This window comes from Cervus canadensis, chromosome 1, assembly GCF_019320065.1.
Source record: "Cervus canadensis isolate Bull #8, Minnesota chromosome 1, ASM1932006v1, whole genome shotgun sequence".
Lineage (NCBI taxonomy): Eukaryota > Metazoa > Chordata > Mammalia > Artiodactyla > Cervidae > Cervus > Cervus canadensis.
This window is the reverse complement of record NC_057386.1, coordinates 40,465,599-40,492,232: the sequence shown is the minus strand read 5'-3', so window position 1 is coordinate 40,492,232 and position 26,634 is coordinate 40,465,599. Positions and strand designations below refer to the sequence as shown.

Genomic DNA, 26,634 nt, shown 5'->3' with positions numbered 1-26,634 from the left:
CCAGGGTTCTTACAATGGGTTAATAAATGTACACTTCAGGGGCACGGAAGAGAGGCAGATCAAGCCATTTGAAAATAATAATTTATTGCTTTTCCTTCCAAAGCTTTGTGAATTTACAAAAAGAAAGTTGACAGGCTGCTCAGTTCAGACTGAGAATGCAAGAGGTGTGAGAACCTGGACCACGATGGCCACCGGATGTTCGCCTGCAGACATGCACTGACATCCGAAACAAACTCCCCCAGGTTTGTTACTGCCTTCAGAGATGCTGCAGTTCCTCACACAGCTTCTCTCATGACACACCTGGGTCATTGGTCAAGTCATGGAATGACGCAGAGGTTGTTTTGGTTTGGGGGTTGTGGGGGTTTTTTCCTTTTTTTGCCCTCCTGCTAGAAAATGAAATTTTCAGTTCATTTCTGAAAAATAAATTGGTCAATAAACTCATTTTGTTCTGCTTCTACTTTACACAAAGCTTCATATTCAACCCGATACCTGAAAAACAAAATTGTTAGAAGCCCTCAAAATGGATGAAATACACGAGGAACTTAATTCTTCCAGAAAAGAACAGAAGTGATTTAGATGATTCCAAGAAATGGTGTGAGTTCAAAATGAAGTTAGTGAGGGCAAGAGAGAGAGAAAAATGAGGCAAAGCTCTACCTAGGGCCACCCCTGAGAAGTCTCCAGCCCTGAGAAGCTTCCTTGCAGAGAGCCAGCCAACTCCAGACACAAGTGTGTGTGCCCTCACACTACTAGAGGTGGTCTGACATTAACAAATCTTCCCATCAAATTTATTTTTAAAATCTTCAAATCAGGATGATAAGACACTATTCCTGGGAGAACAATGATGAAGAGCAAGGGTAAGAGGTGACCATTCAAGAGGAAAAACAAAATTGCAGTTGAGTAAAGAACTTGCTTTACAACAAAACTTACCTTTCAAGCTGCATTTTCTTTTCTGCTATTAGTGCCTGGAGTTGCTGCTGTTGGGCTTCTCTCTGTTTCGCTATAGATTTGAGCAAGTTCCGAGCACCAATGGCCTAGAAAAACATTGCCAAAGAAGGTCATGACTTCATTAAAGTCCTCAACTGGGGAAGGGACACGGGGGCTTTGTGGGGGTGGAGTGGAGGGGAGCAAGGAAGGTCGAGCCTCAGAGTTTTAGGAGTAAGTCCGAAGGAGGCTTAACCTCCTGATCTCAAAGTGCCTGGTGAGAACAGCTGCAGCTTAGCATCTGCAGACCTAGAATCTAGGGCCTGGCACACAGTGGCCCATCTGGTGCACCATTTAGCCTTGTGTCCTTTGCCAAGTCATCTGTACTCTGCATGCATTCATTTATAAAGTGAGAGTAAACCACCTATCATATTCATCGTATCTCAGTGATGATGTGAAGATTAAAGGAAACAGTATACTGGCATGTAAGAGTTCAATAGTGGGTTAACTGGACCAGGAATTACTTATTTTTAAATTGCAGTATAATTGACATGTATTAGTTCCAGGTATACAACATAATCATTCAATATTTGCACAGGCATTCTTATTTAAAATCTTATTTTAATTAAAGAACTCCCCATCACCTAGCCCTCCCCACCAAAAACAAAGGGGGATTTCTCTGACTGTTCAGTGGTTAAGAATCTGCCTGCCAATGCAGGGACATGGGTTCAATTCCTGCTCTGAGACGATCCCACAGGCAACAGGGCAACTAAGGCTTCGTGCTGCAACTACGGCCACAGCCTGCACACCCGAGAGCCTGTGCTCCGCAACAAGAGAAGCCACGCACCCCAACAAAGCACAGCCCTGGCTCCCCACGACTAGAGAAAGCCCACACAGCAGCAACGAAGACCCGGGACAGCCAAACATAAATAATTTTTTTAAGAACCAGATTTAAAAAAGGGGGGGGGGGGGCGGGGCAGAAGGATGAGAGGCTAGGGAACTAGGCCGAAAGTTAAAAAATACATGCTGATCTTACCTTCATCTTCTCATTTTCTGCTTCCTTTGCAAGTTGGTCAACAAGCTCAATTAAGCCACCAACTATTTTCTGAAACTGGCCAATTTCTTTTGTGGAAAGAACAACAAAAACAAATGTTTTATTTTTCAACATCACCACTCTCCCTCGCCATTTCCTTGTGGCGTGAGGGCAGGGCTAACCGCCTCTTCTAATTTGTGTGAAAAGCCATTTGGTGTCTGACAGCCTTGGTCTGAACCTAGAGAAGGGTGGCCATGAGCCCAGAGCTGGGTTGGAGTGTATTTGGATCTTGAGTCCCCACTGAAGCAGCCAGCAGCTGTAGCTCGGGCTGTGAGGCTCCTGATGGGCGCACCTTGGGGATGGACCGCATCCTGCTGTCCTAGGAATGATGGGAAGCACAAAGGGCTGACCTCAAGAAAGGACCGCCCCAGGATACGAATGCTGCCTCTGGACAAGCCATGGGTAAGACACTAGATTTGAGCTGCTGGGGAGTGGGGGCTTTCTACCTGTGACCAGGGCTAATAAAAAGCTCAAAGCATTTAAGGAGTTAAATCTCTTATTTGTTCTTTCCCATGTCCCTGGGTATAGTGGAACCCGTGTTACTGAGGAGTAAACCAAGACCCAGAGGGTAGGACGACATGCACACGGCGTTCAGAAGACTGGTGAGAGAAGCCACTACCTTCCGCCAGTCAAGCTCTCTCCAGAGCCTATAGACTCCCCAGAAGGTGCAGATACAGGCTACATCTCTATATTTGCTGCTACCGGGCTTGTTTGGCTGCTGAGACAGGAAGCATCCTGGCTATCACTAGCTTTAAAAAAAAAAAATGACTTCATTGAGTCTTTTGAACTGCCTCTCCAAACTCCAGGTGATCAAATCTCACTCCAAACAATGGCAAGTCTGCCACTGAGAACACTATTTCTCCCAAGAAATCAAATCCTAACTCTGTTTCCCACCCCCAAGTCATGGTTCTGAAGTTGAAGGTTCCTGGGACTGCCTACCTAAACAAACACCTTCCTGTCTCCACTGCCGTGTTTGATTGGTGCCCTGAGCCTACCCAAGAGCATAGGAGGGCACGCAGACAAGGTGGGTGGCACACGGGAATTCAGGAGGGCCAGGTTCAACCTCCTGGGAGCCAGCAGCTCCGCTTGGGCAGGGCCCAGGGCTGCAGTCAGGGGGTGGGGGCGAGACACAAGGCTGAGTGGCACCGTGTCCCCCAAGGCGAGACTCACTGTCCACAAAGGCCTTGCATTCTTCCTTGAGCTCTATGGTCTGCTGGGTAACCTCGGGGTCCAACACCCGCAGCTTGTTCAGCTCATCAAAGTGCAGCCCGGCTTCAGCCAGGATGTCCTTGGCCATGACTGTAAAGAAAGCAGCCCCAGCCCCCGATCACTTCCCAGCCCCTCAAAGAGAAGCCAGCTTCCAACCCAGCCCCACTCCTGGCCCCGGACACCAAGGCCAAAAGCCCAGATGTTCCAAAGGCTCCCCCTTCCCTCTGCCTCCGCCTCTCTGAGCCTCACCTGTTTGCCTTCCAGCTTCCTCCCCAGAGAAGAGAGGTTCTGACAGGGTCAGCCAGGGAGAGGTGTGTCATAGGAGCAAGGGTCAGGAAAGAATAAAGTCCAGTTGCTTGTCACAGGCATCGTTCATTCAACACACATTCCTGGAGTGCCAACTACATGCCAGCACTGCTAGATGCTGGGGATAAAGATGCGTGCGACATGGTGCCTGCCCCGGAGGAGCAGAGTGTAGCTGGAGGAAGACAGACACGTACACTGAAAAATCACACAGTTAAGTGCGTTTACAGAAGTGTCACTAAAGAGCTGGAGGAAAAGAGAACAGTTAACTCGGGGTGAGGGAGCAACATGGAAACTAAGCTGGGAGTCATAGCATATTTATTTATCCCCAGTTATGTACCCAAAAGGACATACAAGAACTTTTCAAATATAGTGCTGGAACAATATGAAAGACAAGTAAAAGAGAAAATCTGAGTGAATTAAAAATTAGGGTTAAAAATAAACACAGGAAAAAATAAATAAACACAAGAAGCCAGGGGTAAGAATATTACCCATAATGTATGCCACAGGCACACCTGCCTCAACTGGGACCCAAAGTTGGGTCAGTCTCTTTCTAGCAGAAAACACAAAAAAGAGTGAAATATCAGCGAGAACATGCCAAGTAAGGAGGTCAGGGCAAGGCATTCCAAGCAGAGAAAACAGCCTGGACAGGAGCACAAAGCCATTGGAAGGGCCTATTCCTGACTAGAAGTTGAAAGGACAGGATGGAGAGGGAAAGCCAGGTGGAGCCAGATCAGAAACACCCTGTGGGCCAAGCTAAGGAGTTTGGCTTTTTTCTGTAGACGAGAACCAGCAGAGAGATCTTCTCCCTTCCCAGGCCACCTCACATTCCTGGTCCAAAGGATGCCTCAATTCTGGGAACGAAACACTGAAAATTCACCCTCCTTCTGCCTTAAACACACATACAAAATAAAAATAAGAGAGCACATGCCCTGTCTAAAAAGGGAGGCAATGCTACTTAGGTCTAGCCATTGGCTGCTACACCAACTTGGAAACCCCCGGTGTTCTGAAGGCTACCACAACCTGGTCCTTCCCTCCCACCTCCCCCAGCCTCCCTTGTTTCCCTTCCCATTACATTAGAGAAGTTCTGTTCTGAATGGGGTGATTCTGGGAGCAACTTGCCAGGGTAGGTATACCACAGAAACAGCAATGGTTAAAAAGAATTAAGTTCCATTATTGACAGAACTGATTTTCAGGAGGACCCGAAATCCAGATTTACATATGCAATCTGACTTTTAAAGAAGAGTATCTCCTTTAATTCAAAAATTTTAAGTAAAAAAAAAAAAAAACCACCCAAAATCCACATCCAAGATTGTGTGGGCCAACTAACCCATGTCTAGCTGTGTAGGACTGGCCCAGGGCCTTTGGTCTCACTGCAGTCCATTCAAGTCAGTCAGCTAGCACCTTCCTTTTGAAACACTTTAATCATCCAGAGTTCCCTTGTAATTGGGCTTTTTAAAACGATGTCTTCCTATTTGTTCTATTCACACATATAGTCTAAGTCAGGGGCCCCCAACTTCCAGGATCTAATGCCTGATGATCTGAGGTGGAGCCGATGTAATAATAATAGAAATAAAGTGCACAGTAAATGTAATGCACTTGAGTCATCCCAAAATCATCACCCCCACCCTGCCTCTGCCCCCTGACCGTGGAAAAACTGTCTTCCATGAATCTGGTCCCTGGTGCCTAAAAGGGACCGCTTGTCTAAGCATTTAGCACCTACCAGGTGAGTGGTTAAGAATCGACCTGCCAATGCAGGAGACACAAGAGACGCAGGTTCAATCCCTGGGTCGGGAAGATCCCCTCGAGGAGGAAATGGCAACCCACTCCAGTATTCTTGCCTAGAAAATTCCATGGACAGAGGATCCTGATGGGCTACAGTCCACGGGGTCACAAAAGAGTCATACACGACTGAGCGACTGAGCACACACACAAGTGAGCGACTGAGCACACACACAAGTAACTAACCAGACAAACTGATTCAAATAACCAGAGGGCACAGAAATCTGCTTCAATCTGCACTCTCTTCCCAGAGAGCTTGCATTTATTCACTAACATCTACTGAGGCCCTGTCCCGGGGATAGTGTAGTGAAGGAAATGCTTCAATGCTTTAAGTTCCCGACCTCTGGAGAGACAGTAAACAAATAATCACAAATTGTGATAAAATTATGAGGAAAAGCACATGGTGCTACATGAAGCTGTAGCAGGAGGATAAAATTCATGTGGACACAAAATTACTCCCAAAATTTGTAAACAAAACTCTTCTGAGAAAGTGACACGCTGAGAAGTAAAGGCTGTCCAGAAGTTTGTCAAGTGAAGGGAGGAGGAAGTATTCTGGGCAGAAGGAAAAGCCTATGTGAAGATGCTGAGGCTATGAGAAATGGAACCTGTAACAAGAGCCAGGAGGCTAGTGTGGTTGAAAGACTGAGCAAGAGAGAGAGAGAAACAGGATGAGGTGAGATGGGAAGGCTAGGGCTGGATGGCGGAGGGCTCTGAAAGCTGCAGTAATGAGCCTGGATTTTCTCATAAGCGTTTCATGGGCAGCCAGTGGATTCTCAGCAGAGGGGCATAATCAGACATGCCCTTTAGGGAGACCACTCTGACCCAGGATGGAGAATGGGTTGGAGGAAATAAGGGAGCTACAACTATCTTGTTCACCACTGTTACCCTAGCATCTAACATGATGCCTGCACAGAAACTGGCACTCAGCAAATGTGTGTGGTATGAAGCACTGTGAAATCAGAGCAGGCTATTTCAGTAACCAAGGCTTGGAGCGGAAGAAAAGTGTTCCGATTTGAGTTGTTTTGTAAGTCGAGTTAATAGGACTTTGTAAAGGATGACTGACGCAGGGATTTTGGGGAGGAGTGAAAGAGAGTCAGGCAAGATTCCCGCGTACCTGGCCTGAGCCAGTTGCACGGCTGGAAGGGCTAATTGAATGAGAAGGGTCAGACCGGAGAAGAAGCGGAGAGGGTTCAAAGCCGACTACTGGATTCTCTCCCAACTCCCACCACATCTGAGGAACACCGGGAACAAGAGCCGGACTAAGCTCCAGGAAGATGAGAGTGGTGACGCGCTCTCCTCCAAACCCACCCCCGGGTTCTCCCCTGACCCACGCTGGGCGCTCCGAGCAGGCTCCACCCGTGGGGTGTGGGAAAATTAGGAGGACCTGGGTGTGGAGCGCGCGTCTTCACTATGTAAACTGCTTGAACTTAATCTGAGCCGCAGTTTCCTAAGATAGTTGCGAGCAGCAACGCGTAAAGCTCCAGGCCCTAGCCGGGGGTAAAACCGCTCCCAGAGCCTGGCGGAATTCCCACGTTTCTTTCGCCCCGGGATTGCTTTTCCTCCGGACGCGAGCCTGTTAGGCTCATCTCACCCCCGGCCTGCCCCAAGCCCGCCAACCCGGAGTCACGGCCTACCTGTTCACCCAGCAGCGACAGCGCCGGCGACCCAGGCTAACGTCGGCAGTCAGCGCCTCTCCAGTCGGCTGAAGCCGACACCCGCCCAGCAGCCTCAGCCGCTGCCACGGCGACAGAACCTGTTTACCTCCAACGTCACTTCCCGACGCCGGAAGCACTTAGATCCACAGAGCCCGCAGGGCCTGCTGGGAAACAGAGGCCTGAGAGGAGTGATAACTGCCTACGAGACCCAGAGCCTTTGCGCCGGAAAGGCTGCCGGAAGCAGCTATGCGCTCAGCGCAAAATACTCCAGGGGCCCCTCCCTCCTCCCTGATTGGGTGCTGAGCCTGCCCCGCCTTCTAGTCTCAGGCTCCCGCCGGCTTGGGGCGGAGTCCTCTGGTGGAGGATGTGAGTTTCGGCCCGGGATTGCTGGAGCTCGAGCGGCCACAGTTCGGGGGCGGCACAGTGTCGACTTGCAGTCCAGCTGAGAGGAGAGGCGCCACCGGGGAGGGTGAGAGCCGAGCCGCCCCATGCCCTCGGGGAAGGAATGGTTGGGCCCTGGGCTGAGCAAAGAGAGCCCCACGCGGTCTTGGGGAAAAGGCGTGGGACGGCGAAGGGAGGTGGAGAGCTCAAATCCTCCCCTGGGGATGGGTGTCAGAACCGGTCTCTGTTTCTCAATAGTGAGGAGGGGTACGAGTTGGAAAAGACTACACTGGCATGGAGAGGTTGGGTCTCGATAAATTTCCCCACACCCTTTGGATGTAGCAATAGAATTACACCTTGGATTTTCTGCTAGATCCGCCCTCTCTGACCAAGATCGGCTCCTCCCCTCGCTATCCCTGGTGTGACGAATTTCTGGGACCTTCTTTCCTTAGGACCCCACCTTCTAACACCGCCGTGATTGTTTGCCCTTTATTCCGCTTAGGTTCCCATTCGCTTTGCCTAGTATGACACAGATAGGCCCCTAGCATCCCCAAATACCCACACACAAAGTCCGGAAGGAAGAGCTCTGAGGCTCTCGGTGGAAACTTCATTTTCACTGGAATTACCTTCTGGGACGTCACCTGCCACAGGATTCCTGGAACCTATTGGCCTGGGCGGAATCTGAGCAACTGGAATCTCAGCTGACGTCATCCAGGGGCTCAAAGCGATTGCTTTGTTGGAAAAAAATAGATTAGTTTGGATTTGTCTTCCTTTGTTGGCAGCCGCCTAACCTTTGGTGAGCTCCTTTTCTTTGATCTTGGTGAAATTGGGGCTAGACACAAAATGCATAGAGAACTTGTTAAAACCTGTTAAGGGGTGGATTTATTCCTTCGGGGTGGGCAGAGTTTGGTAAAGTAATCTCATAGCATTCAAGCTTACTTACTGATTGGGCAGTCTGCTGGGGCGGGGCACTCATCTCATCCATACTGGACAAACCACCAGAGGCGTTCAGTATTTCATACAGCACCTGTCCTGGCCCTTCCTTGGACATTCTTCCCAGGATGAATGCTCAGTCACTCAGTCATGTTCAGCTCTTTGCAACTGCGTGGACTGTAGCCCCCCAGACTTCTCTGTCCATGGGATTTCCCCGGGCAAGAATACTGGAGCGGGTTGCTCCAGCGGTTGAGTTACTTCTCCAGAGGATGATCCCAATCCAGGGATTGAACCTGCATCTCCTGTGTTTGCAGACAGGTTCTTTACCACTGGTGCCACTGGGGACCTACTTAAATCTTTTTGGGGACAATTTCAGTCCAACAAATTGACAGATACTTACAAATGTGCATGGCATTGTGTTAAGCACTGTTTGGAGAGTGGAGTAGTAAATGTGGGAAAACCAGTGCACTTCTGGGTTACACTTAGAAGAGATAATGATGTAAACTTCAGCATGCTGTGATAATGAAATGAGGTCATTTCACTTTTTTATGACTCCCATTACCAGCACTGTAGTCTAAGCCTTCATCGTCTCTTGCCTAGACTTCTGGTCTTCACACTTGCTCTCTTGCATTCAAAGAGTCCACTCTCTACACAGTAGCCAGGGTGATCTTAGATCATATCCCTTCCCTGCTCTAAACTCTACAATCAGTCTTCATTGCAATTAATATAAAATCCAAACTCTTCAATATGATCCACCCCTGCCTTCCCTGACTTCGCATCCAGCCATCTTCCCCCTTCTTTCTTTGCACCAGCCACCTTGGCCTTATTTCTGCTTCTAAAACTTGTGTCTGACCGAGGAACTTTGCGCCTACTCTTCCATCTGTCTGGAATGCTCTTAAGAGCTTAGCTGGAATGTCACCTTCCCAAAGAATCTTACCCTGGCTTCCCATCTAAATGAGTTCCTCTTCCTAGTCACTCGCTTTGTTTTATTAAGTACATTTTTCACTTCTGAAATTGCCTGCTTATTTTTTCATTTTCTTGTTGTATGTGTCTTCCTACTATGAGGTAAGCTCCCCAGGACTGACTCTTTTGTTCTCATCTGTATCCCCAGCACCTGGCACAAAGCAGGGACACGATAAATACTCTTATTTTTATTCTTGTTAATGAATAAGAATATTCACACTTCTTTCAATTCCTGAAGTCAAGGACAGTGTCTTTTCATCTCTTCCTCCTGCTTAACTTGGTAGGCACTCAATATCATTTTATTGACAAATGAGTTAAATGAGCTGATGATATATATGCCTTGAATAGTACCTGGAACAGAGTAAACATGCAAAGAATGTTGGGTTTTTGTTTTCTCTCAGTGAATGAATTCTAGCAATTCTTTAGACAGCCAGAACATGTAGAATCTAGATCACAAGGGGTGGTCTGGCTTTGCCTTCCTCTGCTTTCCTTGCTTCTCCGTCCTGTAACTCCAGTCAGTGTTTCAGTTTCCAAATCACCTAATTATTCTTAGACTGATCATTTGGTTCTTTTTCCCCATTCTTGTTGGGCGGGAAGAGAGGAGGAGATAGGGCTGGGTCCCCTCTCAGGAAAAAAGCAGCAAAAATAGCCATCCTGTAGTTGTTCTAGCCTGAAAAATGGTGACAATTTCAGGAACTCAGGGCAGGGCTGATGCCAAAAAAGAGGAAGGTCAGGAAACCTCAGCAGGAACCAGGATAACCTCTGCCAGGAACACTGGCCAGCTCCCTCCAGCCTGGCTCAATCTGTGTTCTCCTGAAGTTGCTGTTACTTGCCTTCCTGAAGCCAGACTCTGGGTGGTGCTCAAAGGAAGCACTGGTGCAGGGTGCCCTGAGCCTGGAGTCATTAGACAGGAAGTGCATCCTGTCCCTCGGACTCCTGGGAAACTCCTAGGCTGGCTGGGTTCCCAGTAGGTTTGGCTGGAAATCTTGGATCCTGGGAACCTTCAGAGGAAAACAACTGGAGTCTAACTGGTGGATCCCCAGGGTGAGGACTTCTGCTCTGCCTAGTCTGTTCCTGGAGCTATCTCTGATTAGCTCCAAGAGTTTGCTTGACCTCTTTGTCACCCAGAGCTGAGTCTCAGGGAGACCAGCACTGGGTTGTGAGAGACTGTGCTCCCAGACCTGGTAACTGGTACCATGAAGAACAGCAGGAATGTCTTTTTTGTCGTTGCATAAGGCTCCGCTTCTGTCAGGGAGTCTTGGGCTCAGGAGAGAATGACTGGATGGTCAGTGTTTGTCTTCCTGTCCCCTCCCAGCTGCAGGCTCTCCTCTGCTGACTCCTACCTTCTCTCCCATGTTCTGCTCACAGCGCTGAGAGTATGAGGCTCTGGCCTCCACTGGCCACTCACTTGTGACCCTTCCACCACGGCGGAGCCTTCCAAGCCAACCTCCTGCCGTGTGGTGATCTACTTGCAGCGGGAGATGTCAGGGGATACCTGTCTGTGCCCAGCCTCAGGGGCCAAGCCCAAGCTCAGCGGCTTCAAGGGAGGAGGCCTGGGCAACAAATACGTCCAGCTCAATGTGGGCGGCTCACTGTACTACACTACCGTGCGGGCACTCACCCGACACGACACCATGCTGAAGGCCATGTTCAGTGGGCGCATGGAGGTACTGACTGACAAGGAAGGTGAGGCGCGGGGGCTTGTTGGGCGGAGGAGGGGTGGGGGTGGGAGGGGGAAGTGACTTCAGAGCACTGCCTAAGCCTGGCAGATCTGCAATCTAGATTCATTTTTCTTCTAGTACAGGACTCCCTCACCTGGAGTTAATGCAGCGTCAGAATTCTCTGAAACTGTACATGGAATGTTGTGTGTGTACATATTTTTCAGGGAGAAGAGCTGTATTTTTTAAATGTTCACACAGGACTAGATTCTCATAAGAACCATCTCCAGAGTGCCTGAGCAGTGGGCAGAAAGCAGGCAGGGCTGGGTGGTTTCTGTGTTGCCAGGAGGTGCGCCTGGAGGGCCTGTGTTGTCTTGGCTTCAGGGATGAGGGGTGAAGAGCAGCCACAGACCCCAGAGCCGGAGGTTCAGTGCCCACTCCTGTCACCCCCGTGCTGTGGGCTCTGTGCTCCTGTCACCTGCCACCAGGCTCATCAGGTGGTTTTTGCCTGCTGTCTGCCCCGAGGTACCTGGAGACAAACAGTAACCCTCGGGGGCCTGTCTGAATCCCTAGGCTGGATCCTCATAGACCGATGCGGAAAGCACTTTGGCACCATTCTGAATTACCTCCGAGATGACACAATCATCCTCCCTCAAAACCGGCAAGAGATCAAGGAATTGATGGCTGAAGCGAAATATTACCTCATTCAGGGGCTGGTGAACATGTGCCAGTCTGCCCTGCAGGTGCGGAGGTGGAGGCAGGGGCAGGGCAGGCTGAGGAGGTTGGGGCTGGCCCCTCCTTCAGGGACGTAGGGTGCAGTTCCTGGAAGGCCACTTGGCACGTATGAGATGAGTCCAAACCTGGTTAGACACACCGTGTTACCCAGGCCAAGCAAGCTGGCAAAGTGAGTGAGAGTCGCTCAGTCGTGTCAAAACCCTTCACGACCCCATGGACTATACAGTCTATGGCATTCTCCAGATCAGAATACTGGAGTCGAAGCCTTTCCCTTCTCCAGGGGATCTTCCCAACTCAGGGATCAAACCCAGGTCTCCCACATTGCAGGTGGATTCTTTACCAGCTGAGCCACAAGGGAAGCCCCAGCAAGCTGGCAGCCAGTCAGTTTATAAGGTGATGGACTCAGGTGGAGTGACTAGACCCTGCTTCTAGTTTATATGCCTAGGTATCTGGAGTTTAGGTTTCTGGAAGTGGGAGTCTGCTTGCCAGTTGGCAGTTTCTCCTGCCAGGGGCCTCCTGTCTCTATCTGATGCCTCAACAAGCAGGGGGTGGCCATGGCAGAGAGTCTCTGACAGCTCCTGGGAAAAGCCTGGCAAACAGAAGATCTGGGGGAAAAAAGATTCTTTGCTGTGTGTCACCCAGGACAAGAAGGACTCCTACCAGCCTGTGTGCAACATCCCCATCATCACCTCCCTGAAGGAAGAGGAAAGGCTCATCGAATCCTCCACCAAGGTACTGGGCCCTCCGAGGGGTGGCCGAGGGCGGGAGGCTCGGGGTGCCAGGTCCCCGGCCCTCACACGCTGTCCCCTCACAGCCCGTTGTGAAGCTGCTTTACAACAGGAGCAACAACAAGTACTCCTACACCAGGTAGGGGGCGCCCCCCGGGGGCGGGGCGGTGCCCCGGGACGGGCTGAGCGGACAACCTGGGCAGCCGACTCGAGGGAGGCCACCTGCACGCCTGGCACAGCTGGCATGAGTCTGGGTCTCGGGAGGAGAACAGAGCAGAAGGGGAATCAGAGCCGAGGCATTTGGAACTCAGTGCGGGGCCCTGCCCGGGGTGGAGACGAGACTGAACATGAACATGTAACTGAACATGTGTCATGTCAGGCAGCGGGCCAGGGGTTTTCCCCGCATTCTCTGACAGGGCTGGGAAGCCAAGCAGCTGGAACTCCTCCTGAGACAGCCTTTGTTCTTTGCATCTGAGCCAGTGGCCCCCTCGTCCCCCCATGTCCTCTCAACAGGCCACAGCTAGGTACAGGCATGAGGCTGCAGGCCCTCAGTGATTCTCCATGGCAGACATATTGCCAGGGTCACCCCTGCAGCGAGGGAAGGAGGCTGACTGCCGTCTTAACAGGAGGACCTGTTGAGCTCGCAGTCAGCCTCCTTCCTTCTGGGCCTGCTGAGAGGAGGTACTCCCTCAGCTCTCTCTGTTGTAACTTAAGTCCAACTCGCCTCCTTCCCCTCAGAGGCCCCCATATTCACAGGGGACCCCATGACCCTTTCTCACCGTCCCTCTGGCATCCTGACTTTCCCTCATTTTGTGAGCATGACAGGGGAGGGGAGGGCAGGGGAGGGGAGAGCCCAGCCTGCACCACCCCTGTGCTGGGACCTCACTCCCAGGCTGGTGGGCTCTCACCGGTTTTTCAGCAACTCCGATGACCACCTGCTGAAAAACATCGAGCTGTTCGACAAGCTCTCCCTGCGCTTCAACGGCCGCGTGCTCTTCATCAAGGATGTCATCGGAGATGAGATCTGCTGCTGGTCCTTCTACGGGCAGGGTCGGAAGCTGGCAGAGGTGTGCTGCACCTCCATCGTGTACGCCACCGAGAAGAAGCAGACCAAGGTACGGGGCTTCCGCCTGCCTGTGTGCGGCTGAACCTTTCACCGCCAGGCGTACATTTTGCTGTTTCCCACACTCACCGCAATGGTGTTGGTCAAGGACAAAAGCCAATGCAAGGAGTTTAGGGAATGGCAGAGAATTCTGCTCTGGTCAGCTGAGAGGCAGGGCTGTTGACCAGTGCGGGTAATTGAAGTTGGCCCAATTCAGATCTGAATTCTGGTCCCAAAGTCAGTTTTCTGACTTTGGATAAGACATTTAAACCATCTGGGCCTCAGTTTCCTCATTTGAAGACCTGAGAATGAAAGTATGAATTTAACAGAACTGTTATGAAAATGAGACAGTTCTGAGGAGAAGCAGTGCAGGGCAGTAGAAATGGCTGTTCGGACCCCTAGCCCTTGCTGCTTGGGCATTCCTGGTCAGTCGGCTGTGCCTCTGCAGTGACAACACACTGCCAGGCACGAGAAGGAATTTGATAGGAGATAACAAATTCAATTTTTATAACCTGTAAAACGGATACTAGGGCTGCTGGGAAATTTTATATATATACACACACACACATATGTATATTCTATATATATACATATATATATTCTATATATATACACTACATATATACATACATATATGTGTGTGTGTATATATATATATAAAAATATGTAAAGATCTTAAGGCTTCCCAGATGGCACCAGTGGCAATGCAGGAGACACAAGAGATACAAGTCCAATCCCTGGGTTGGGAAGATCCCCTCGAGGAGGAAATGGCAACCCACTCCAGTATTCTGGCCTAGAGAATCCCATGGACACAGGAGCCTGCTGGGCTACGGTCCACGGGGTCACAAAGAATCGGACATGCCTGAGCACACATGCACAACAAACTCAGCTAACTCTCCCCAGGCTGCCAGCAGATGGTGCCTCCCTGGAGAATAGCTGCCCCCCAGTGTGTTTAGGAGACGACAGTTTGCTAGGGTGGAATGGCGGCTTGTGTGGGGGGAGAGCTGTGTGCATGTGAAGGGCTCAAAGCAAGTAACTTTTTTGTTTTCTGTGTGCCGGGCTCTCTGCTCAACACTTTACAATCTTCATGTAACATTCACAACAGTCTCTGAGGTCAGTGTTAACATTTGGAAACTTAGGCACCACAAAGTTAAGTCTGAGACCCCACAGCTAGTACGTGGGGGGAGCTGTGTTTGTACCTGACCTCTCCACATACTAGTCCACTGGTCTGGGATTGAGTGGGGCAGGGTACTAGTCTTCAGCATCTTTATGTCCATAGACTACATCTCCTCATGCCTCCTTCAGCGAAGACCTCTGCCAGCCCTTGCAAAACAGAAAGTTATGTCTCTTGAGAGTTCTGGAGGCCTCATGGAGCTAGCAGGGCCAAGGGCCCTGACATGCTGTGCCCTCTTTGGGATGAAACCCCATGCCGTTCTCTCATCCCAGGTGGAATTCCCAGAGGCCCGAATCTATGAGGAAACACTCAACGTCTTACTCTATGAGACCCCCCGAGTCCCTGACAACTCCCTCTTGGAGGCCACAAGCCGGAACCGCAGCCAGGCTTCCCCCAGTGAAGACGAGGAAACCTTGGAACTGCGGGACCGTGTCCGCCGCATCCACGTCAAGCGCTACAGCACTTACGATGACCGGCAGCTCGGCCACCAGTCCTCCCATCGCGACTGACGAGACCCTCCTGGAGTCAGGGCGTGGGACGCCCCATCGCCCCTCTTGTGGAACCCTGCCCCCTCGGCCACCCCACTCTGCTGCTGGCTGGGTCTCTGCTCCAGCTACCCAGAGGCATGACAGGACCTGCCCGGGAGGTCAGAGGGCCTGAGCAGGGGAGGGCTCGTGTTTCTCTGCCCGGCTTCCTAAGCACTTGAGGAGGACTGGCCCCCTTGCTCAGCCTCTCCCTTCCTGCCCCTGGGCTGAACAGACTGACCCGTCCACCTCCCCTCTGCCCTTGGCTGAGCGCGCCTTTGCTCTGCTGAAGGCTACTTTAGGCCTCATGGGGAACAGGTCACTCTCTGAGGAAGGTGGTTTCTGGTGCTGTGGAGGCCCAGTTTCTTACAGGAGGTGGGGCTCCTTTTTTCCTAAGCACAGGCTTGATGAGTTAAGTTTTTAACAAATAATCTAGGAAATGACTAGTTTTTAGTTTTAGTTGAATAATGAGAGGACTGGGTATTTCTGCTACCCCTCCAGGGTGCCAAGATCCTCAGTAAAGCAGAACCCTTGGCCCTTTTGATACCTTTGGGATCTATTTCTTTAAAGCACTTTGTACTTCAGGAGATTTGTAATCTGCCCTGACCCATGTCATCTTCTGATCGAATCCCCTTTTCCCTCTAGAGTCAATCTAAGGGAAGGGAAAGAAGCAATAAAAAAACTGACCAGTTCTAGCTTTGCCACAGTGGCCAAGCAGCCAACCCAGAGAGCACTGATGGGGTGAGGATGTGTAAGTCAGGACCTCTGGTCCTAATACCACCCCTATTTGAAATGATAGTTTACCCCCACGTCTTAAGAGTCACATATGCACTGACTCTTAGGGTCTTACATGACTGTTCTCTTTGATTCTCTCGCCCTCAGGTCTGAAGCAAGCTGTCCTTATTGTAAGCCCAGAGGGCCGTTGCGGTTGGGGGGCAGGGGGGCGGTGGGCAGGAGCTGCTGGCAGCCAGGAGCATGGGCTGCAGCACCCACCCACCATCCAAGGACAGCATAGAGCCCTGCAATCCCGGGGGCCCCACTGAGGTGGCTATGCTTGGTCGTCCATCCCCCGCCCCCCATCTGTGCTGTTGGTTTTGCATCCTAGCTGGGGATGGTGGTTCTCCCCAGTGGTGAGTCCATGAACACAGGAGGATGTGTGTAACCTAAGAGCCTTCAAAGAGTTCTTCGTTTCTTTCTTGTTGGGTAAACTTGGCTCTAGGGATGCCGCACCCTTGGGTAAGGGTGCAAGTTCCTCCAGGGCTTCGGTTTTCATTTCCTTCTGTTTGGCTTGGCCTGCGGGCAGCTGCTTATCTGAATTCTTTTCTAAAGGAATGCCACCAGGAGGGAGCTGTTCAGCCAACCTAACAAACCAGCATTGCACTCAGCAGTACCCACTCAGTCAGGAAGGGACATTGCTGATCGAGTTCATGTCTCTTGACTGCTCTGACTGTAGCTAAGTGGCTGCTTATAGCTGACCCCATGAGCCCACGGGCAAATGCCAGGCCAAGGTTAGCAGACACAAAGACCTGTGCTAGGGCAGGAGGTGACTCAATCCGGCATCTTACGCTTGGCATAGTCTTAAGTGGATAAAGACTTTCAGGTGAGGCACCTTATGGTCAGCTATGAACGGTTCTTCAGGCCTTCACTGGAGTAACAACATGAAGACAAATCCATTTCTTTGGCCAGATTCCAGCTCTGGGTTTCCCACAGTGACTGGAATGCTTCTGCTTGAGGCCACCAATGTGTTTCCTCAGCTGCCTTCCCAAAGCCCTTTAATACTCAAAGTCCCAGCTCCCCACTGAGGTATTTTAATGCTTGTCCCTTAACCTCCCCAGTCCCTGGGCCTCTTCACTGCTGGGACTTTGAGATCCTCAGCTGTCTCTGTGGTGAGCAGTCTTTTCTTTCTGAGACAGCACAATAGTCTGGGACTCTGGGCACTTATCTCCTCCAGTTGAAAATATCTCTTTGGTTTTAAAATACTAACATTGAACTCACTGAAGTAATCTAAGCTTTTAAAATCAGACTGTGTTATAAGGGTTTGGGGAATTTTGAGTTTCCCAGCCCCATTCAGAAAACAGCTCTTGGCTGTGTGGATTTTTCAATTCTGAGCAGCCCTGGGGAATGTACACAAAAAGTGTGGATGAAGGTTAAACCTTGTCAGTTTCTAAGAAAACTGGAAGCCTGCTGTTAACCACACGGACATTATTATTAGGTTCTGATCTATTACCTGACCAGGGTCTGCTGAAGGATGGCACAGGTCCTGGCATGAAAGAACTTCTTTATCATGTAACTACAATTCTCTGTTGCTCAGCATAGGTGATGGAAACAAACACTAATTTCTAATAAAACTGTGTTACACTGCAGTGGTTCAGAGCCGTGCTTACAGGGAGTAGAGCTTGGTCACTCACTGCTGTGTGGACATAACTCATGTATTTCTGTTCACCACCTGACCTTAAACATTCTCACTGGGGCCTATGCCCCATTGCACTCAGTTGCCCTGCAAACCAGGCTCCCCCTGGTGGAGGATTAGTGCAAGTGAAAGTCAGTCAGTCGTGTCTGACTTTTTATGACCCCATGGATTATACAGCTAATGAAATTCTCCAGGCCAGAATACTGGAGTGGGTAGCCTTTCCCTTCTTCAGGGGATCTTCCCAACCCAGGGATCGAACCCAGGTCTCCCATATAGCAGGTGGATTCTTTACCAGCTGAGCCACGAGGGAAGCCCAAGAATACTGGAGTGGGTAGCCTATCCCTTCTGCAGATTTTCCCGACCCAGGAATCAAACCACGGTCTCCTGCATTGCAGGCAGATTCTTTGCCAGCTGAGCTAAGGTGGAGGATTAAGGACAACACTATAAAGGGCTGGAACTGAAATTTAATATTAACTCAAGAAAATGACCTCTTTAACAATCACTACGGTACTCGGGGAGCAAGCAAGAATCCTAAGAATCAGGGCAAAAATGCAGCACATTTTTATCTCTGGCTCTTGGAGATCTTCAAGAAGCTCAGAAAGTAGTTTGGCTTAGTCACTGTCCATACCTAACACTCCTTGGCTGAGTTTCTGCATTTCTGAACTGGAGGCTTGACAGACTCGTGCCCATAGCTGGCAGGCCCACTGCTCCAGGAAACCCAACAGGCATGCCTCACTCCTTTGACCTTGCTGCCACCCTCCAGCTCTGCACTTGGCAGAGCATAAAGAAAACAAGAGTCCAGTCCAGCCCCCGGCTTACTGGCTGAGTGACCTGGAAGACATCAGCCAAACCCCTGCCCCATGATCAAGACAGACACCCTAGCTGAAGGGGCAGCTTCCAGGAAGGGCAGTTAAGAACAGTAACCAAGGGCCCCCGCCGGGTCAAAGAGGGAGCCTGAGACCCTGGGGGCAGAAATGGCGAGGGTGGCCAAGCGTGCACTGGTTTATTGACCAAACCTCACATTCTAAACAACTGTGTGACAGGCTAGGAAACTCCTCCACGCCTATGGCAGCTGAACACAGAGTTCCTGATGGAAAGGTTTACTGGAACACAATGTAGGCAGGGCTTACGGGGAAGGCCAGCCTTGGAGGAGTCCCACGTGGGTCTTCTGGAGAAGAGATATACTCCACCCGCCAAAGTAAGAACCCCGAAATCAAATGGCACAAACGATTAAAGAGACCCACTATGGCCATGACAGAGTTCTGCAGCAACTCTCATGGGATGTGAGCTGTTGTTCGGGGCAGAGCCCGGGTGCTCAGGGCCTCTGCTGGCCTACCAGTGAAGGCCTGAGGGCGGTGTCTTCTCGTCTTTATTGCTTTCCAGGGAGAAGGGAGGGATCCGGACGTCAAAGTGGGAACCATCAGGCCTCTCGAAGCGGAAAGTGCCCCTGGGAGTCAGAGAGAAACTGGTTTAGAGGTCTGGAGAGCCCTGTGCCCTCAGCACCAGAACTGAGGCAGGATAAAGTAGGCCTGGGCTCTTCTGCCTGGCTCATGCCAGGATAACACTGGTCCAAGGACCCAAGAGCCCATCCTGGCCCTTCATGAAAAGAAGAAATGAAGTTGTCCTGAATTCAGCCTTCGATGCATCCTGCGTAAGCCACCCAACTATGCTTTCAGGTTACGGAGTGAAACCCCAAGGGAAAAAACCAACTCATCGGCAGGTCTGCAGCAAAAAGTCACCAGACCACTTTGAACTAAGTCTTCATCCCACAGGGGCCTTCCCAGATGGCACAGTGGTAAAGAATCCACCTGCCTATGCAGGAGATGCAAGAGACACAGTTCGATCCCTGACTGGGGAAGACCTCTGGAGAAAGAAATCTCCAGTATTCTTGCCTGGAAAACTCCATGGACAGAGGAGCCTGTCGGGCTATAGTCCATGGAATTGCAAGTCAGACATGACTGAGCAACTGAGCGCGCGCGCACACACACACACACACACACACACACACACACACTCATTCCACAAAATCACAGAGAACTGGGAAAGTCATAAATCAGGCAAGACTCACACAACAGTGAACGGCAGATACAGCTCCACCTCTGGACCTCACTGGCCAGAGTGAACTGCGTGCTATGAGCTCTCCCGTTCCTGACCTGCAGTGTCCATGGACTGAGCCGCTCCCACACCCCCGACTCACCACATGTGCCCACTGGAGGCCTGCAGGGAGACATGGCTGCTGTACTGGAAGGCGGGCTGCTCCTTGGACAACACTGGCTCCTGCGAGGGTCCAGGAAGACAGGTCAGCCCAGACGAGCTCTGTGCCCCAGGGCCACGTGCTGCCCGTCACCGCGTTAGGGCCGGGTGCCCTCTCACGCCTCCCACCCTAACGGCCGGCCAGCACCTCCTCTCACAGCACCGCCACGGACCTGGGCCTCTTACTCTGACCCTGGGAAAGATGATCTCAGACTGAACATCTGAGGTTTCCAGGCTAAGATGCCAAGCCCAAGATCTCTGCAAATATCCCTTTCAGCATCCATTCACTAAGTGCCTTATGATCAGCAAACTTCTGCTAACTTAAGTCCTGGTAATCATAAGGTAATAGATATCATCCTAAAAAACTGAGATTCTGGTTAAATAACCTGACCAAAGTTATGCAGCAGTAAACAACACAGTGAGCATCTGAAAACAGATGAGTTCCAAAGCCCTGTTCTTTCTATCCCACACGGCCTCCCCAAGTCCCTGCTAATGTGTATAACTGCTTACTGAATGTGGCCCCTCCTCTTGACTTTATTTCTCAGGCGACTGGGTGGGGTAGCGCAGGAATTGCAAAATCAGATCTTGTCAAGGGCCAGCCGAGGATGTACGTGTGTAAAGAGGCAGAGGAAGGACAACTGGGAGTGGTGGAGGGTGTGTGCCACACCCAAGGGCTTCCCAATTCAGATTCTTAAAAAGGGTGGCCACCAATGTCACTTGCTTGGCTCCAAATCCAGGGCCTGCTACTCCGCGCTCCAAGGACCATGGGCTAGTTAATAACAGTCTCAGTGTCGTCACCTGTGAAATGGGTCATAAGACACCTCCCTCACGGTGAGGTTTCTCACTCTGAACAGTCCTGCGTTTTCACACACTGAACCTCTGTCCCTAACCACAGAGGAGGAGACCATGCACCAAGCTCCCAGGCCTGCTGGGTAGGACCAGAAACCAAGATTATTAGCCCAAAGATGCTCACCCTGCCCACCACCCCTCGGCCTCGTACGGTCTCCAAGGTGCCGGATAGACTGAATATCCTCCAGTGTCGCTCCCGGAGTTGAACCACGTCACTGTCAAGGTTCTCCAAGCGGATGCAGTAGCGCCACTGTGGGAATAGGGGAGAGATTTCATGTCTGAGAAGGAATATAACTTGGGCTGGCCCCCTGGGAATTATAAGAGAGCAAAGGGCAACAAAGGCCAACACCTGCACTGCATGGGTCTCATCTCCCACCCCGGAGGTAAAGCCCCCACCTTCCAACCTGCCCCCACAGGCACGCCTCCTGAGCTCCCCTCCTCTCGAGATTAGACACTCACCCAGTAGACGTGCGAATTCTGGGCTTCCTGGGGAAAAACAAAGTACAAAGAATTTCAGTCCCCGAGGGTAGAAAACGTCTATTCCAATCAACATCTCTCCAGTGGAGCAGATGTATTTTAGGACGGACGCAAAGACAGAACACAGTCACAAGTATCTTGACGTGCTAACTATGGCCAACATGCCCAGAGGGAGGCAGGATCCCTGGGTCCTTCCCTGGCCTCCTTCCTCTTCATCCTACCAAGATCACAGATTTGGATGGGAACAGAAAACAGAAGAGAGGGCTCTTCCCTCTCACCACTCTCCCCGTCAGCCGCCGCCCCTCCCACCCACTACTGCTGCCCAGGCTGCTGTCTTCCTCCTCGGCCTTCCCACATCCCAGCAGGATTACAATACTTGGAAAGCTATATGTCGGCCCCCCCCACTACCATGAGCTCCTGGAAGGCAGGTACAGTGTTTCATTTTTGTCTCCCTAAGACCCAGGTCACGGCCAAGCAAGAAACAGCTCAATAAATGTATAAAATGTGGGAATCCTTCCTTCTTTCCTTGTTTTTTAAAAAATTAATTAATTAAATGTGGGAAGATGAGCCTACGGTGATTTAAACAAGTATGTGTATGTTTTTCAGAATCATGGCTCCCTTTGAGCCAGAAGAGAAGAGAGAGTCAACCTGGAGGCCTCCTTCCTAGGATCTGAGAGTTTCCTTGCTCTAGGTCTTGGTGTCAGCTCTTGCCAAGCGGGTGCTCGACCCCAACCAATACATGCAGCACTGGTATCCAGAACCTCAGGCACATGGTTTAAATGTGGGACCACACCAGCAGTCACACTGGGGACACCACACAGAACCTGGGGTCCGGCCCTGAAGCAAGGTACCAAGGCTCAGCACCTACCCTCATGCCCATGTAGAAGGGGATGACGGTGACACGGATATTCTCAGTTGTTTCCCGGTGGACATCGGAGAGCTCCAGCCAAGGGTGATTCTTCTCCTGCCAGGCCCGTAGTGTCTCCCGAGCCACAAAAGGGGGTGCTGGGGCAAGAAATGACTGGTTAGACCAGGCCAGCGGCCAACTGCTTCTCTTATAAAACCCTTCCCAGTGATGGCCAAGGTAAATAAGACACATGAGCCAAAGCAGCACAGGCTGGAAGAAGGCACAGAGCTCCCTATCAAGAATTAGCCCCAAGGAGGAATATGACGTCAGGGGAAGAGAAATGGCCTGGGAATCGGGAGCCCTGGCTCTCAGATCTCGCTCTGCCACTACCTAGCAACCTTGAGTTGCTCTCATCATCCCTGAGCCTGTTTCCCTATCTGTGAGGAGGAGATGAAGGCCATCTACCTGACAGGTCTAAAGGGAGGTTAAATAGTTGTATAAATAGAGCTTTGAAACTGCTTCTGTGATACTGTCTTTGAAGAAAGGGCCCTCCCATTCCAGCTTCCCTTTATGAGAGCGGGTACCTTTTGTCTGGTCATACAGAAGAAATCTTTCAAAGAGCTCGTGCTGGATGGGAACCTGATCAGTGGAGGTATAGGGGAGGATGTCTTCGTGGCTGACATAATCCAGGCCTGGCAGAGAGACAGAGATGGGAAACTCACAAAGGAAGGGGGAAGAGTGGGGCTGAAAAGAAACTCAATTTCTGGGCCTTGTCCCAGGGGGGGACAACCCTGGCACCACAGCTCTCAGCATCTACACGCCCTCCCAGCAGATTCAAGGACAGCAGAAAGGCACTGGAATTCTCTCCCTGAGACACACCAGACCCCTCACCGATGGGCACCACTCAGACGCTCATAACTCACCTGGGATGGCATAGAGGGCCCGGCTGTCATCGTGATTAGCCAAGAAAGTCACAGCTTCTGTCTGAGATCTCTGAGACTAAGGCAAGAGGCAAGTCAGAGGTTTTCTCAGTCACTATCCAGTCCTGAGGACTTGGGGCCCAGTGCGGTGTGAAACTGTTGGATCCCTCTCCTTCTCTTAGTCCCCATCAGGGTCCAGGCCTTCCCCATGGAAAGGAACCCCAGGCGCAGCGACCTTGCTTACTTACTATATGTGGACAGTCTCGGGCATCAATCAGCACCTGATAGTAAGTGTGAGTTTTGCCTTTCACCTCCTTTGAGCCGTGGCCAGCAGGGTTCTCTGTTCTATGGGGCAGGAGGAAAAGCCCAAGATCAACCTGAGAAATGGAAGCAGGGCCTGCCCCAGCTCCCTACCACCCCCTCACCTAAACAGACCAATGCCTGAACTGAAGGGGCTTAGCAGCAGCTGGTCAGATGTTCAGCACGCACTGGCCCAGCGCTCTCCAGTCAGGAGCAACCAAAAGAGTGTGGTGAAGAGTCATCCTTTATCTTACTCTCTGGATGCCTCTTTAAAAAAGGGGCCAAGCTGAGAAAATCAAACTGCTGCTTCAGTCCCTGGAGCCCAGAGCACCCCACTCTTCTCACATCCCAGGGGCTCTCTGTGATCACTTAATGGAGCTGGGCCTTTTCTTTTTTTTTAAATGTACTCTAGTGATGGTAAGAGATGAAGAGAAAGCTTCTAACTGAACATCAAGAAATCAAGAAGCCTAGTTCCCCAAATGCCCTCTGGGGTACTGATAATGCAAACTAAGAATGCCTGGGGTAAGCATCCTGGGGAGGCCCGAAAGGACCCTTTGGCTTAAGACTTAGCACTTAGCACTTTTGTCTCCATGGGCATCAGTGTCAAGGGAGTGTTCTGGGACTGTTCCTAAGGCCCAGAATGATGCTGTCTTCACCGCTGGGACTCCAATTACGTAGGTCTACCATGGGCCGGGCCTCCTCCAGAGGATACTGTGAGGCACAATGAGAGGGAAACTTACTTTTCTGGGGCTGCAGAAGCTACATCCCGGTCATAGAGTCTGGCCTGCCAGGGAAACAGGACAACACCTCGGTAGCCAAAAACACTGTGAAGGAAAAGCTGGGAGAAAAGAGAGGCTTCAGTGAGTTTGCAGCCTAGCGGGTGCATCCAGGCGGGGCCCACACCAAGTGGCACAGGTGGTGGCAATCCCGGCACAAGGTCTTGCTATTCCTTCCCTTGGACTCTGAGATCCACCCAAACCAACTGTGGAACACGATTATTGTCCCTTTACCTGGCTGACTTCTACTCAGCCGTCAGACCATAGCTGAGGCCTCGAGGAAGCCTTCCCTTCCCATCCCTCCCTTCCACTGAGCACAGTGTACAGCCATGAACCATGTGCATACTGTACTTCTTTTCTTAGACTGTCAACTCCATGAAAGAACTGCTTTCTGATTTAATACCAATGCATAAAGCCCTGTCTATTGTAGGCATACAGAGGAAAAAAACTGAATAAACAAAAAGTTCTTGTCTACAAGAGGCCTAAATCTATCTCAGAAGATCTGGCATAAAACTAATTCAGAAAAAGAGCCTCACACCCAGAACTTAATTCACTGCACTCAATTCAACTAGAACAAAGCATCAAAAAAGCAGCGGTGCTTTTCTGAAAGCTCCCTCCACTGACTTCCCACCAACCACTATGTTAGATGACTCTTCAGCAATAGGACTCTTTCCTCAATATAGTTCAAACCATCTCTGTCCACACTAACTTGGAAACAAAACCCGATGACGCATGAAGTGCATTCAAATCCAGGAAAACAGGGAAAAAAAACCATCTTAAAACAACAACAACAAAACTTTTGATTCTGGTCTGGCACCAAACACCAAGGCAGAAAATCATGATGTCCAGGTCTGTGGCCAAATTTTACCCTTTCAGAAGCAGAGCACACCGTGAAAACGAAAGATGATGCCGCCCAGCACTCACCTGTCCGGTCTCATATTTTCCATTCTGTTTTGGCACCTCAAACACACCAACTGTCTCCAAAACTTTGCCCTCTGGTCGGTTTCTGATTAGGAAGGAAAAAGAACAAGCAACTGAAAAGCTAAGAAGTGAAGGGTACTAATCCATCAGAAAAAGCTACTAGGATACTGGGAGGGCCGGGGCCATGACAGCAGAGAAGGGTCGCAGCAGTGGGGCCAGCTGAAGCAGGGAAGGGTCCTGCCAAGCCACCCCTCCACAGAGATTCTGCTGCTTCGCCTCTGAGGTCCAGCCACAGATGCCTCCTTGATTTCCATGAGATCTGACAGCTCCCAGATCACTTTCTTCCCTCTTGACTCTTAGCATTCCTCGTATCACGCCCTCAGACCCTGCTTCATCGTATCCCTTGCCTCCATTTCCTCCCTGACCCATCCTCCTGACCTCCCACAGCAGTGAGTGACTGCCTTTCCCACTTTGCATTTCAGTTATTTGTGTCACTGTCTTATCTCCATTAGAGACTGTAAGTTCCCCGGGAGCAATGCTTGTGTCTGATTAGCCTGTGCTCCCTCTCAGAGCCTAGGGTATAAGGGGTGCTCAAAAGAAAACTTCTTTTGTGTCATCATGCCATCTCCACCTCTAAACTGCAGTCCTCATCCTGGCATTGCACCAATGTTATTCTCTCCATCTAGTTTTTGTTCAGATTTACATCAATTTTCAGAGGAGTCTTAAATTGCAAATAGCTATCATCTCTCCCCCATGTCCATGTCTCATCTCAGCCACTAAAAGGTCAGCTCTCACAGTGACTTCTCGACTGGACTGCTTTCTCTGGGGGCCCTTCAAAGCACCGTTTTCTTACTATTGTGGAGAGGTGAACTCCATGTCTCCTTCCACTTGGTTCACCTGCCCCAATTCGATCTCTCTGGTCCCATCCCTAGGCACATTGTTCACACCATCCCCGTGGCCTCAAACCCCCTCCTTCCTCAAGTCACATTAAGAGAGAATGTGCCCCCAAGGTCACACTGAAGCCTGGGACCCACGCAGGGCGCAGACTCGGGTCCTGTTTCCCATTTCCAGCATCTTTCTGAGGGAGGCCTTGACCCTCAGTCACGGGCTGGGGGTTCAAATCAAAAGCCCTAGCACTTAATTGAAGGACTTCTCACTAACACTGGCGCTCGGATGCCCGCATTCGAGGAAGTAGGCTTTGCTCCGAGAGGGTTACTAGTTCCCCCTCAGGGCCAGTCCGGCACAATCCAGGACTCTGGGCCGCGCTCCCTTCCTCGCTCCTGGCACGCGTCCCAGGCAGCGCAGGTCGGCTCTCGACCGGAACTTTCCCCTGGGTCGAACTCCTATCACCCTCTGCCGCTGGGCCCTCTGGCCCGGGACACGCTCCCTAGACTCCGGGCCCGACCCCCGCGCTCCGTCCCTCACCGGGACGAGAGGTGCCTCCGCGTCGTCGTGGCCGCCACGGGTGGGAAGGCCCCAGCTCCACCCGCCGCACAGAGCGGCCTCGGCCCCCGGGTCCCAGTCAGCGACCGGGACCACCAACGACTGCCCACGGTCAGGGCCCGCCGGGCCACACAGCCCGCCATGTCTCGCCCGAGCGCCCGCTGGGCTGCTGACACACTGCCCGACCCGCGGCCGGGCGGCGTTCCGCCCCCGCCCCACACTGCCCCGCGCCGTTGCCCCGCCCCCTAAGCCCTCTGCCCCGCCCCGCGAGCTTCGC

The 26,634-nt window shown here is 51.2% G+C and overlaps 3 protein-coding genes across 7 annotated transcripts; 1 reads left to right on the top strand and 2 right to left on the bottom strand.

Annotated features, from left to right (window-relative positions):
* Nucleotides 1–64: 64 nt before the first annotated feature.
* IFT20 (intraflagellar transport 20) lies at nt 65–7,099 on the bottom strand. 3 transcript variants are annotated; one of them, XM_043480017.1, is made up of 6 exons: nt 6,943–7,099; nt 3,473–3,701; nt 3,185–3,313; nt 1,958–2,043; nt 928–1,031; nt 65–489 (listed from the first exon to the last, which is right to left on the bottom strand). In XM_043480017.1, the coding sequence occupies exons 3-6, from the start codon at nt 3,309–3,311 to the stop codon at nt 408–410; spliced, it is 399 nt and encodes a 132-aa protein (XP_043335952.1). In that variant the 5' UTR covers nt 3,312–3,313; nt 3,473–3,701; nt 6,943–7,099; the 3' UTR covers nt 65–407. The 3 variants fall into 3 exon arrangements, with proteins under 3 accessions (XP_043335952.1, XP_043335970.1, XP_043335961.1); XM_043480035.1 differs by having other exon boundaries at nt 3,473–3,511; nt 6,943–7,067; XM_043480026.1 differs by lacking the exon at nt 3,473–3,701 and having other exon boundaries at nt 6,943–7,097.
* A 184-nt stretch (nt 7,100–7,283) lies between these two features.
* On the top strand, nt 7,284–17,524 carry TNFAIP1 (TNF alpha induced protein 1). 2 transcript variants are annotated; one of them, XM_043479990.1, is made up of 7 exons: nt 7,284–7,432; nt 10,609–10,926; nt 11,472–11,641; nt 12,276–12,365; nt 12,448–12,500; nt 13,281–13,476; nt 14,910–17,524. In XM_043479990.1, exons 2-7 carry the CDS (start codon nt 10,722–10,724, stop codon nt 15,144–15,146), a joined length of 951 nt encoding a protein of 316 aa, XP_043335925.1. In that variant the 5' UTR covers nt 7,284–7,432; nt 10,609–10,721; the 3' UTR covers nt 15,147–17,524. The 2 variants fall into 2 exon arrangements, with proteins under 2 accessions (XP_043335925.1, XP_043335935.1); XM_043480000.1 differs by lacking the exon at nt 7,284–7,432 and adding an exon at nt 7,851–8,140.
* On the bottom strand, nt 9,416–26,586 carry POLDIP2 (DNA polymerase delta interacting protein 2). 2 transcript variants are annotated; one of them, XM_043479969.1, is made up of 12 exons: nt 26,340–26,586; nt 24,918–24,999; nt 23,958–24,055; nt 23,166–23,262; nt 22,921–22,996; nt 22,582–22,689; nt 22,019–22,155; nt 21,133–21,159; nt 20,798–20,923; nt 19,769–19,848; nt 11,600–11,758; nt 9,416–9,591 (listed from the first exon to the last, which is right to left on the bottom strand). In XM_043479969.1, exons 1-11 carry the CDS (start codon nt 26,498–26,500, stop codon nt 11,605–11,607), a joined length of 1,146 nt encoding a protein of 381 aa, XP_043335904.1. In that variant the 5' UTR covers nt 26,501–26,586; the 3' UTR covers nt 9,416–9,591; nt 11,600–11,604. The 2 variants fall into 2 exon arrangements, with proteins under 2 accessions (XP_043335904.1, XP_043335913.1); XM_043479978.1 differs by lacking the exons at nt 9,416–9,591; nt 11,600–11,758 and adding an exon at nt 18,018–19,018.
* Between the last annotated feature and the right edge of the window lie 48 nt (nt 26,587–26,634).

Coding starts and splice junctions, on each gene's coding strand:
- POLDIP2 (XM_043479969.1), bottom strand. CDS start 26,500: ATGGCGGGCTGTGTGGCCCGGCGGGCCCTGACCGTGGGCAGTCGTTGG. Junction 22,997..23,165: donor CCCGAGACTGTCCACATATA/GTAAGTAAGCAA, acceptor CTCTTGCCTTAG/TCTCAGAGATCTCAGACAGA. Junction 21,160..22,018: donor CCTTCTACATGGGCATGAGG/GTAGGTGCTGAG, acceptor GTTTTTCCCCAG/GAAGCCCAGAATTCGCACGT.
- TNFAIP1 (XM_043479990.1), top strand. CDS start 10,722: ATGTCAGGGGATACCTGTCTGTGCCCAGCCTCAGGGGCCAAGCCCAAG. Junction 11,642..12,275: donor TGTGCCAGTCTGCCCTGCAG/GTGCGGAGGTGG, acceptor TGTGTCACCCAG/GACAAGAAGGACTCCTACCA. Junction 12,501..13,280: donor AACAAGTACTCCTACACCAG/GTAGGGGGCGCC, acceptor CCGGTTTTTCAG/CAACTCCGATGACCACCTGC.
- IFT20 (XM_043480017.1), bottom strand. CDS start 3,311: ATGGCCAAGGACATCCTGGCTGAAGCCGGGCTGCACTTTGATGAGCTG. Junction 1,032..1,957: donor CAGAAAATGAGAAGATGAAG/GTAAGATCAGCA, acceptor ATGTTTTTCTAG/GCCATTGGTGCTCGGAACTT. Junction 490..927: donor AAGAAAATGCAGCTTGAAAG/GTAAGTTTTGTT, acceptor TTTGTTTTTCAG/GTATCGGGTTGAATATGAAG.